The 12,875-nt window shown below is 42.3% G+C and overlaps 1 protein-coding gene across 7 annotated transcripts in view; it reads left to right on the top strand.

The window, feature by feature from the left end:
• Positions 1–12,875, top strand: part of MEGF11 (multiple EGF like domains 11) — a 408,014-nt gene that overhangs the window by 365,427 nt on the left and 29,712 nt on the right. For all 7 annotated transcript variants that reach the window (XM_088139201.1, XM_088139198.1, XM_088139199.1 and 4 more), the window contains exons 16-19: positions 308–442; positions 8,324–8,452; positions 11,327–11,455; positions 12,018–12,146. In XM_088139201.1, coding sequence (XP_087995327.1) covers positions 308–442; positions 8,324–8,452; positions 11,327–11,455; positions 12,018–12,146 — 522 coding nt within the window. The remainder of the gene's footprint in view (positions 1–307; positions 443–8,323; positions 8,453–11,326; positions 11,456–12,017; positions 12,147–12,875) is intronic.

Genomic DNA, 12,875 nt, shown 5'->3' with positions numbered 1-12,875 from the left:
TAAGTGAAACCGCAATTGTGCTTACGATCTGACTTCAACTTTCCTTTGCTTTACAGACCTGTGAAGGTTGTAAATGCGAGGATTGGTCGTAAAGTTACTTTTTCATCACCGTTGTAACTGCGAACAGTTGCTGAAAGAGCCAGTTGCTAAACAAGGACTACCTGTATAACCTTTATTTTATCCCATCAATTGTCAAACTCCACCAAAAATGCACTGTAATTAGTGGAGTTTAATATCTTGTTTTTAAGCTTAGTATGCAATTTGGTTTATTCTTTTTTTTTTTTTTTGCTTTTGTGATCTCTCTTAGTCTGTCCCCCTGGTTTCTATGGGCTTCACTGCAGCCAGCCCTGTCCCCAGTGTCTTCACAGCACAATGCCTTGCCATCATATCACGGGGCAATGTGATTGCCTACCAGGGTTTTTCGGCCCACTCTGCAACCAAGGTAAGAGGGTACTTGCTGCTTCCGTAGGCTTACGAGTCACTGATTGGGGCCCACACAATGCTCCAAGGCCAACTGGAAGCAGGATTTTAAAAAACTTCTAATAACATCTTTGAGTTTCTAGATGACAAAGGAGGCAGATTGTTTGAGTTGCTCGGCAAAAGTGACTTCTCTGTACATCAGCCGCACGTTTTCAGGCATAAATAAGAAGGTTCCTTAACGTAGATGTTCAAGTGCAAACGAAATGTGACTGATAAAGTAAATTCACCAGGCTACTGAAGACTGACCAGTCAGTCGAAGCACGTCTGAAAAGTCCAATGGCCCCTGTGAGTTCCAAGAGGCTCATTGGTAAGTAGCAATTGCTACTCAGAAATCTTTTTAAAAAAAATCTGAAATGGGCTTATTAGGATCTAGCAGTAAAAGAACAATAAGCCATATGAAGGAGCCCTGCAAGTGCATACAGAAAGTTTTGGGTGTCATCACCAGCAGCATCTTTAATAGGCCAATCCCAACTTTGCCGTGGGGCTGGAATAGGCCAGGAACAGGCGAATGCCCCCACATGGAGGATTTCATGTGTACTTGGACTGTTGTAGATGTTTGTAGGGGGGCAAAGTTGGGTGTAGTGGTGAAGGCACCAGGCTAGAAACTGGGAGACCGTGAGTTCTAGTCTGGCCTTAGGCACGAAGCCAAGGGTGACCTTGGGCCGGTCCCTCTCTCTCAGCCCTCGGAAGCAGGCAAGGGCAAACACTTCTGAGATCTTGCCAAGACCGTCCCATTGATCTAAGGAGGGATCACCAATCTACCAACACTAAACTTCTTATAAGTAACACAGGTCTTTCCATATCTGAATATTACAAGCAGACATTTCTTTGATGTAGTTTCTTTGGTTAATGAACGATTTTAATCTTGCCATAGGACAAAATAAAAAGGTATATGGATTAGACTGTCCCATTGATCTAAGGACAGGTCATGCTTCTAGTTTTCAGATGTCACCGTTTTTGCTACTGTCAGCATGCAAATCACCAGCTCTTTAGATTTTATTTTCTTACTATCCTCAATGAGTATTCTTAAAAATGCTAATTGGGCATCAACTGTAATTTCTTCATTGATAATTTTACCCGCTTCTACAAATACCATGCCTCAGTAATTTCTAATGCTTGGACACATTCACCATAGCTGAAAATACAGTGGTACCTCTAGTTACGAACGCCCCTCCTTACTAATTTTTCAAGATACAACCAGCTCCGGCCCCAAAATTTTACCTCTACTTGCGAACTCCACCTCTACTTACGAACCGGATCCGCGGCCATTTTCCCTGCTGCCACGCGGTCGCGGCTTCCTGTGGGCGAGATCGCGGTAGCAAGGAGACGTTCGGTGAGGCTTGTGGTGTGTTTTGTGGCGTTTGGAAGGTTTTTGTGGTGTTTGGAAGGTTTTTGAGGTTTAAAAATAAAATGCATATGTTTCAGAACTGTTTAGCCACATTTACATTGAACTTTATGGGGGAAATTTACCTCGGGGTGCGACCAAATTCGGAGGGCGGGTTAGCCGTAGTTACATTGAACCTTATGGGGAAATTTGCCTTGTGGTGCGACCAAATTCGGAGGGCGGAACGGATTAACCAGATTTACATTGAACCTTATGGGAAACTTTACTTCGACTTGAGACCAACTCGAGTTGCAACCAGAGTCACGGAACAGATTAAGTTCGTAACTAGAGGTACCACTGTATATGCTTTTTTTCACTGTAGTTATTCCAACAGAGCATAGATATACTTTTAGTTATCCCAGTTTCACTGAGTCATGTACCATCTCCATCCTGGAGAAAGTCTATCTATATGGTAGCTAAGAGTCAACACCAACTTAGCGGCACATAGTCAAATTGAATCATGTACCACCAACTGGGGAACCATAATAAAGTTGTTGCACTGGATGAAGAAATACTCTCTTTTTGGAGGAGGGGGGAGATTTGTCATATGTCATCTTCCAGTCCATGTCATTAGATGACCCTTGATCCAAGTCTTCGGAGACATGGAGGAGCAACTTTTCCCCATCCATTTTCTCCATCCTGTGTCTGATTTTATATACATTGATTACGTCTCCTCCCCCTCCATTTTTCCAAGAAAAAGAGTCTCAAACATTCTACCCCTTTCCCCAAGTAAGAAATTTGAGCCCCTCGATCATTTTGGTTGCCCTGCCCTGTACTTTTTCCAGCTCTGATAGACAGTTTTGCAAGGAGGGGGACCAGTGCTGTGTCCCGTGTTTCTGGCAAGCGTGCTTAGCAAATTGCTTAACCCAACCCAACTTCTAGATCTGAAAAATTCAGTGGACGTTTTTCAGTTCTTCCCATAATGGTACGTCGGGTTGTTCCGGTATTCCAAACGTTGTTTGTGTGCTTTATGAAAGAAACAAATAAAAATAACGTAATCATGCTGCAGAAGCAAAACCCAACACCAAATTCATCTTTCATTGTTATACAAATATTGACAAACCATATTGTCTAAACTAGCAATTAACATTGTAAACAATCTGCGTATGACATAAAATTAAAATGGGAGAAAAGGGAAGAAAAACATGTTTAGAATGAGTATCATAAACAAAAGGGTTTGAGAAAATACGACTGAATCACTTGAATGTCCTCTACTTTGCCCTTCTGTAGAAAGGAGACTAATTAAAATGTTGGACAATAATCCACGGCCGTAAATCAGTGGTGGATTTATATAATAATTCTTTGGTTACCAGCACCCCAGCATATGAAAAAAAAAACATTCTTCAGGATTCAGGAGTCGTAGGAATGATTTATTGCTTGTTGTCCTCAAGCATTTTCGACGCTAGGTTCATCGGAGAGCGTAGCTGCGTTCGGACATAAAGCTTGGCCTTGATTTAGCACTGTAAGAATAAGTCCTGAGATTAGGTTTACTCTGCTCCTGTCCCCTCTGCCGGGATGCTGGGTGAATATAAATGTCCGTTTCAGATTATCTACAGCTTATTGTGTGGACCGTGCTTGCACTTTGCCTTTGCAACTAGGGTTTGAAGTTGGCTTGTTTACAAGTTTAGTTAAGTTGAAGCATCGTTTCAGAAACAGAGCCAAAAGCAAAGTAAAAATGTGCAGGTTCGTGGTTGTCCTAGAGAAGGAATAAGAGTGTGCAAGAAGAGGTGGTTTGTACTCATCATAACAAACTATGGTTTAGGGAAGAGGTGAGCAACCTCTGCCTCGTGGGCTGCCTGCAGCCCCAGACCCTTTTTGCTGACCCTCCCTCAAATCACACAATCAAAAGTCAACAGTCGCGTGGGCAGGATCCCTGAGTCCAACCTTCTTGGAGCGGGATCTGCAATGCCAAAGTTAAGGGCCATGGTCCTGTTGTCTCCCCTTCTGACCAATCACCTCCCTGGCTCGCTGTTGAGAGTCTCTTATGAAGAAGTCTTTGCTAACCTTCAACTAGCCTCTGCCATCTCTGATTCCACGTCCTGCACGTTTGGCTGAGGGAGAACAAGGTCTGGTTGCCTTTAGTGCAGCCTCCTTTCAGACCACTGAGAAGAGTCACCAACCTGCCTCTCACTTTCTCTCCTCAAGGCTAAAGATGCCCCTTCCCCCATCTCCAGGCTCTCGATCACCGACGTTGCTCTTTGCACCCATTCTAATTTCTCCAAACCTTTGTTAAAATGAGATAACCCAGAGCAAGGCACTGATGATGTTACCTAGTTGGGTCATGAAATGTCTGCAAAGAAACAACCAAGCTCAGAGGGCACCAAGGACTCCACAGAACAAGACCTATTTCTCAACCACACCTGCTGTTTCGGGGTGGAAAAGGAAGGGGGGGAAACGATGTAAAATCTGCATGAGGAAATGTTAAAATCCTCTCTTCACCCAAACTGAAAAGATGCTAGACAGGGGGCCAAAATATTTCTCTGCCCTCTCCTGTAACATCATAAATGCCTCTTCCCCCAGGTCAAGATGTCCTTTGCCAGACACAATAATTACAAAAAAGGAGTGTATGCCTCGCATTAAAAGACCTGTCCTCCACTCCTGGTTTAGCATGACATCTGAATCAGCGCTCTGTTTAATGGGAGATACCTGATGAGGTCCTCTGTATAGATCATGGGTAATGCTTAGACCAAACAATTAAACATAGACCAAGTGGATGCATCCATTTTCTTTTCTCCTTGTGACTTACATCACCAAGATTTGGAACATTTAGCAGGAGACCAAACACTTAATTTTCTCTTTTCAGGAAATGATGTCTGATTTCTTGGAAAAATCTAGCTTACTTTTCAAAGTCTGGAGCAGGGCTAATTATCTCATTAAGTCAAATTCTCTTTTCTTGATTTCAGTCTGTTGAGTGTCCCGGCTCTCCTTTCGAAATGTTGATCCAGTCAGCAGGATTTCCATCAAATATTCATGTTCTAATTAAAGACAATTGGTGTTGCAATTTATCATAATGGGCAAGCATACAAAATGATACATATTTTCCTGAAGAAAAAGTATAGGAAAAGAAAGAGGAGGAGGAGGAGGAGGAGGAGGAGGAGGAGGAGGAGGAGGAGGAGGAGGCAGTTCAATATTTTATTTGGGATTAACATAAAGCTTTTTTTTTTTCCAAGTTGAAATTAAGATGATGTATTTCTCTTGCCATTCTTCATACTGGTTTATTTCAGCTGATTTTACAAAACCACCTCCCCCATTTGATCATTCTTCTAGGGAAGAAGAATTTTGAAAAGTGGGGAAAATAACTGATTTTGGTAATGTGAATAAAGTAGAAGTAATATATTGTATAGAAGGGGTGGGTATAGATGGGTCTTGTGTTGCAGGCTGGGACAAAATAATTTCTGGGTCTAGAGCCGCTGATCACCACTTCACAGCAAGAGTAGATAGAAAGTAGACCATAGTCTGCTGGTGAATAGTTATTCAGTTTCAGATAGATAACATAATAGCGCTGATTGCTAGAATTCCAGCAGGATGTTCCTATGGTTGTCTTTTACAAACTGTATTTCAGATATTTATATCCCAAGACATCTCAAGGTATGCCATTTAAAACAAATTAATTCTAACAATAACAAAAATCAAACAAGTAAACCCAGAAGAACTAGAGTTTCGGTGTTTAATTGATTCACCGGAGGAAGTAGTCAATTAAAACATTTTAATAACTTACAACATTCTGGTTCAGCAATGTGATTTCGATTGACAAACCAAGGAGAAGTCTGAGTTTATTTTCACATTGTGGCATAACTAATCTAAGGTATATGACCTTGAATTGAAAGTGTTACTTAAAGTGATCCTGTTCATCTTAAAGGTGCTTGCTCCTAAAAAATCCTTGTAGATCAAGTCAGTTATCACTTAATTACAGATTCCTCTGAGAAAAAATGCTTGATAGAACGTTAGTCATGTTAACTGAAAGGAAGCCATCCACATACAACTTGGACCTACAGAAATAAATCTGGTACAACATGGTATCCAAAGTTCTCCACATTTGTCATGGATAGACTTGTGGTGGGTTCTTCCCAGGATCACTTGAGAGTTACTTCTGCTGCCCTCTCAAAGATTGATCAAAGCACCAACTTGAGTTGATCATTCATGCTCAGAATACAAGGGTCTGCAGACAGACCCAACATAAGCACCTATTGCTTGTCTGTTCTCCAGCAAAGCATAGATCAGACAGCTCTTTTAGCTGGAGGGCAAAGTCCTTTGAGACCGATGATCAAGATGGAAGGACCTGGTTTTACTTAAAACACAGGAAATCAACTTTGTCCAGGTTGCCGTTTGAGTCAGACTGTACTCCCAAAAGTAGTATCTCTCATTAGAACAGTGTTTCTCAACCTTGGCAACTTTAAGATGGGTGGGCTTCAACTCCCAGAATTCCCCAGCCAGCATGCTGGCTGGGGAATTCTGGAAGTTGAAGTCCACCCATCTTAAAGTTGCCAAGGTAGAGAAATGCAAGCATTGCATTAGAAGAAAAGCTTAATCTGGCTTCATGTCATTTCATTTCATTTCCTAGACTAATACAATCACAGTATCCTAACATGTAAGGGTTGGAAAGGACCTGGAAGATTTCTAGATCAGCCCTCTGCCCAGTGCAGGAATCCATTACTACAACATCCCCAACAGATAGCCCTCCAGCCTGTTTGAACACGTCTAGTGAAGGAGAGTTAGATTTGCATTTCAACCCAATGAAAATGAAATACACTGACTAGGATAACTCTCCAGAAAATTTAATATTTTTCAGCTTTTGTCATGTTAAAAATGACAGCCTGGTAATAAATTTTGGAGCTCTGGGAGCCCCATCGAACGCTTTCAGGAGCTAACTGTGGTCCTCGGATTATGCCTCTTCAGCTAGGAATAATATCTTTCCAAGTATTTTTAATAGTCATGTAAGAAATTTGAGTAATAAATCATGATCATTGCAAGAACACATCTGAAATCTTAATAGCAGAGGAATGCAGCCTCTTTTTGGAACTTTAACAACAAATTAGCATTGCAGTTGTATCCACCCATTCCTATTTAAATAGAACATTTTTATCCTTCACTCAAAATACTTAGATCCATCAACTCTGAATGTGCCTGATATTTACAACATTGGTGGAGTTTAATGGGTTGTGAGAAGTATGAACTTTTTGGAAGGTTCTACTTCAGGTTTACAGCATCTTGGAGAATGAAGATTTATTAGATATAAGTCTACCATGATAGGAAACTCATTTCCCAAGCCAGTTGCGTTTTGCATAATATTTACCCTATTTTGATGAAGCGATTTTGCATCCGGACAGAATCTTGCTCTGCTGAAATATCAGATATATCACAAAGCTGCACTTTGACCAATCATAGAATGTTGTAAATTATAGTTAAAAACAGAGAGATAAAAGCGCACACATAATAAATAAAAGCACTAAGCCATTAAATTACTCTTTAATGTTAACGTTGCAGAGATGAAAAGGCCTACTACAAGAAAAAACATCATGAAATAAGTAATGTTAAAGCCCATTTAAACACAGGCAAAGTTGAAGCCATACATAACTCATTACCATGGAGCGTGTAATTTTGAGACTATCACTGACAAAGCTCTGTGTCTTTTTCCCACAGCCAAATCAATCTTACAGAACAGTTCATGAGCAGGACCTCCTGGGTCTTGACACATTTGTATACATGAGTGATCCTTCAAATAACAAATCCTGTAATATTTAGTTTTCTGTAAATCCACACCAATACTTTGAATCCAGTCTAGAAGCCATAGACAACCAGTAAAACTGACACAGAATTAGTGACATGTGTCCCAATGCTTTGTCCTACCAACATCTGGTCAGCCCCTTTCTTGAACATCTTCCAAAGACAGCTCTGTGTGGAGTGCATTACAACAGTCCAAGCAGCATTCACTAGGACATGGTTAACAAAGGTAAATACTATTTTAGACAAGATCACAACTGCTGTGCCAATCGGGGCTGCTAAAACCTCGTGGACTGTCCATCTGCACTTCCACAGATTGAGTTGTTCATGAGTCTCTACAGCAGTATTTCTCAACCTTAGCAACTTGAAGATGTGTGGACTTCAACTCCCAGATTTCTCAAACCCAGATTTCTGGGAGTTGAGGGCCACACATCTTCAAGCAGCCAAGGTTGAGAAACACTGCTCTACAGTCTATTAACTTGGTCCTTCATGGGCAGGACAACCCCATTCCATACCAGCTACAGTCCTTTATACAGACTTCCCAAATCCAGTCTTGTCTGGATTAAGCTTCACCTTCTTCTCCTTTACCCATTGTGCAAAAACAGGAATGGGTAGAAGGTCAACAAAAGGTCAACCTGCAACTTCTTGGAGGGTGACTTCTTCAACACTACCCAATGTGGTGAGATTCAAGGAGATCCAACCCAACCCAACTTTGACAGCATGCCTTTGTTTCCACAGTGTGCCCAAGTGGAAGATATGGAAAAGACTGTGCTGATTTGTGTTCTTGTACAAACAATGGGACCTGTAACCCCACTGATGGCTCTTGCCAATGTTTCCCAGGATGGATCGGCAAAGATTGCTCCCAGAGTAAGAGAAACAAATCTCTTTTTTCTTTTGGGTACCAATGCAGTAATTTTCTTTTCACATTACAGACATATAATTAAGGATAAGTAGGTAGATGTTTTTATTTAAAGTATTTTTATAGCAGAAACCACTCATTCAGGTTCATGTTCCAGAAAGTTAGCTCTCTGGTTCTTAACTCATGGGCTGCCTTCTCAGGACCTGCTTATCCTGGTTGTGGAATTAACCCATGTTCAAGGTTTGCACAATACAGGTCTCCATAAATTTTTCAAATGTGCAGGATTCACACAAAAACAACCATTACCCATGGTTACGGCAATCCAAACTTAGCAGGTTAAATGAATGCATCTGGTAGATCTTTGCTTGAATGCAACCAAGGAGAGGAGAAATAATTATCTTGAAGTTTCTTGAGATTGTTGATGGATAACAATATATTTATTCATGAGGTTGCAGAATAGGTTAAGTGAAATCTGTAAGTGGAAGGTGGATGTCTGACTGCAACCCTGTCTGAAACCTGGGGTAATGGTTTCTGATGCCATATGGCCCCCACACTGGATCTTCTCTATGAAAGTTGCCCTTCATTCATGTATCTTTTTGGAAATGCCTGGTTGGCTACCGCATGTCAATGCTTCTTTAATCAAAAGCTTCCTGTTGGCACATTCAGCCCAGTTTATTGGTTCTTGAGGAGCCTCATGCTAGAATTACTCATGAATAGTCTATTAATTGCCTCTGAAGAGTTTTTTCCTAATTACTACTTAATGACAGTTTGCTGGGGAAGGGCTTTAATTACAGAATTCTTCCTATGCCCTCTCTATAGGGTATCATTTCACTTCATAAATACGGAACCCATAAAAAAAGGGGGTGGGTGGGAAGGCCCATTAATACAATCTTCCTACCATGCCAGGAACAGAAATAAGGGACAGTTAAGAGGGCTTTGGAAAAAAAATAATTAACTGGTTGTTCATTGTTAATTTCCCAGCTGTGCTCAACAGGAAGCAACAGAAGAGCACGACCTAGAGGCAGGAAACCTTTAATTAATGTTGGAAGGGACCTTAGCTGGACAGCTACTTCTGAATAAACAGCACAGAACAATCTGGGCTCTGCGCTCCACAATAGAAATGCTGCATTAAGTACAGGGCAGGGAGAGGACTTCTGATTTAATTTCCACTGTCAGCTGACTGAGGGAAACCAATGTCTTGGCAACATTTCTGGAGAGAAAACCAACGTTTCCAACACACACAGGCACACACACACTCCAGTCTACACAATTAGATTATTTGTATTGTTCCCCCTTATGGGGCTATCGCTAAAATTGCAAATGATTTCCCCCCCCCCCCAATATTCCCTGCAACTAATTTTACAGAAAGACGCGGATAAATTAACAGTGTTCCTTTCAGCAAAGCGAACAGACCTATTTTACAACATTTTAAGGTTGAGAACAAAGATGAAAATCAAGAGATCTGCTTGAATCTCTGACCCACGTTCACTACAGAAGTTTTCCACTTAATAGCCCCCCTTAATCAACCCAAAAGACCAGGGTTTTTTTATTGTTTTAAAGTAGAGCCCATTCTTTTCAAGACTTTTCTGAAGAAATAATTAAGTGATCCACAATTCTGTGCAGTGAGGTCCATGTGGCTGTAGACTGTAAATTCTTTTACAGTTCCTATTCCATGTAATTTACATGTTGAAAGACGGACAGTTATTTCTTTGAAATTGCCTAGACAGAAAATTGACATCTCTGGATCCTAAAAGTAGCATGTTCCAAACAAGGCCTTCGCTAGAGATGGGACATCGCAGGAAAGACCAGCATGTCCCCCAGAACTGTTACTCCATATTCATTATGCGGCTGGAGATATTAAACAGCATTTGTTGTAAAATACATTAAAGCTCGAGTGATACAGTAGGGATTGGATAAAAACAGACAGCTGCAATTTTGCTTTTATTGTAGGTCTTCCGCGAGTTGAATATGGCTGTCAATCAACATAAAAATTAGGCAGGCTATCAATTTCATGGGTGATTACTTAGAAAAGGCTTGAGAAGTTCCTGTTCATTTGTGCTGAATTGGGCCAATGGCAAACATTTCATTTTTTGTAAAAGGGGACTGAATGGCTCAACTGGGAGCTATGGGGAGATCTGGCTGGGTCACATGAGGCCAAGATGATTAGTTACACAAGTTACACAATATGCATTTATTTGTGCAAGTGATCCATTTCCTCAATCTTAGCAGGGTCTAGCCAGCTTAAAATAATGTGTGAACCTGCTGAATGCCTGGCGTGGTTCCAGGACAGAATCTTCTTGCACTAAAATTGCTGCAGTAATTTCAGAACAGTCAAATCCATAAATTTCACTTTCATTCCATTCCTCGTCTGCCAATTTTGAAATCTACTTCCTCCCATTTCTGCATCCGTTTTTACACCTAGTTGAGCACACTTCCCTTACCACTTGTTTTGTTAACCCAACATGGCCTAATACGCGCCTGTTCAAGTGTTTTTCCCTAATATAATATGTTGGCACAGATTATTCAAAAGTCTTTTTATATCCACTCCCCCCAGATACATTTTTGGGTACATTTGGTTGCTTGGAGAAAGGGTCAAACATGAAGCAGTGCTAATATTTAAATCCACGGCCGTATTGATCTGGAAAAGACAAAGCGGGTGAATGTGCATTGAAATGCAAGTTGAGCAAGACCCTCTCCTACCCTGGGCTCTGCCATATCCTGATGGGAGAGATTTCGGTGCATGTACAGAGTGCACGTGTTTCTGTGGAAGAAATGGTTGCACTGCAGCTGTTTGAAGAAAGTCGCTGCCTACTTTTCAGTATCCAGTAAGGAAAGATTAGCTCATGTTCCTTTGGTCTCTCTCTTTCTCTCTCTCTCGTCAGCTTGCCCGGTTGGATTTTGGGGGGCCGATTGTTTTCATTCGTGCAGTTGTCACAATGGTGGGACCTGCAGCCCCCACAACGGAGAATGCAGATGCACCCCTGGCTGGACCGGTCCCTACTGTTCCCAGAGTAAGACGGAGGGTTGGGAAAGTCTGAACTTCCTGGCCGGGAGAGTTCTGCAAAAGGCTTACACTGCCCCGTAGTGTCTGTTCTAAGCATTTTCGGGCTAGCGAAAGTCGGATGGCAGTCCAACGGCCACCTTCTCCAAATAAAACCACACCAAACCAGCCTAAATCAGTCCTAGCAAGGGGAGTAAAAAAAGGAACAATACTTGATTTTATAGTCGCACGTGGCGTTCTAATCTCCCCAGCACATATTCCCCCATTAGATACAGGTTGGTTTTCGCAGCTGGTCCGATAAAGTCCTCAAACTGGTGGTCCAGAAGCTGTAGGGCTGTTGGGTTTAAGAGAAGTCCTTTCATCCTGTGCCTCAGGAACAGCCAAAACAATTTTGTCAACCCTGCAGATATGTTGGATCACAGGTCCCATCATCCCCTACAATCATTTAGAGCCGAGTCCAGTAGACACTGGCCTAAAGTCCCCCAGCGAAGTTCACGGCTGAGGGAGCCCTCGAACCCAATCTCAGTTGCCTTATGTCTTCCTCTGTCCTTTCTGGCGTCCCAATCCACCAGGATGTCCAGCTGCCTTTTACGGAAAGAACTGTGCCAGCGTCTGCCAGTGCCAGAACGGGGCCGACTGCGACCACGTCACCGGGCAGTGCACCTGCAGAACTGGGTTCACAGGAAAACAGTGCGAGCAAAGTAAGTTGGGGAATGGAAAGCCTCGCTCTTTTCCAGAAGGTCTGAGTTGCTTTGCTATGGAGGGTTTTTTTTGGGGGGGGGGGCATTGGGTGCAGTAGCCACAAAGAAATATGTGGCTGCTGCACCCTTCCTTCCTTCCTTCCTTCCTTCCTTCCTTCCTTCCTTCCTTCCTTCCTTCCTTCCTTCCTTCCTTCCTTCCTTCCTTCCTTCCTTCCTTCCTTCCTTCCTTCCTTCCTTCCTTCCTTCCTTCCTTCCTTCCTTCCTTCCTTCCTTCCTTCCTTCCTTCCTTCCTTCCTTCCTTCCTTCCATGTTGCTACCCTAAGATCCTGGCGGCTTCTTTCTCAAACATCTTCCATGCACCCCCCCCCCAATTTGCCTTGTGCAGTCCAACCCAAATAATCTTTCTGGTGAAAATAAAAGCTTTATGAAATGTTGGGCGGCCTGGTAGGAGACCCCTCTTCCTGCCAAAATTGACTCAGAAAAAGAGCCTACTTTTGAGTCTGTCTTGCATCAGCCCAACCCCAACAGATTGTATTTTGTTTTTATTTTATTTGGTCAACTTCTGTGCCTCCCCAACTTGCAAAGTGCGATTCTGGGCAGATAACGTAGGATTAAAGCCAAAAGCGCTATCAGCAAGCTAAAGAGCAATACAAAGGAAAACCTGACATAATCGAGGGTCACCCCCAGCCTATCAGTTCCCTACCATTACAGACGGGCTCATGCAACACC

The sequence above is a fragment of the Python bivittatus genome, unplaced genomic scaffold, assembly GCF_059951505.1.
Source record: "Python bivittatus isolate LINGU-HERP-01145 unplaced genomic scaffold, Pbiv_v1 ctg000210_np1212, whole genome shotgun sequence".
Lineage (NCBI taxonomy): Eukaryota > Metazoa > Chordata > Lepidosauria > Squamata > Pythonidae > Python > Python bivittatus.
The sequence above is the reverse complement of the archived record's forward strand: the minus strand, read 5'-3'. Positions and strand labels throughout refer to the sequence as shown.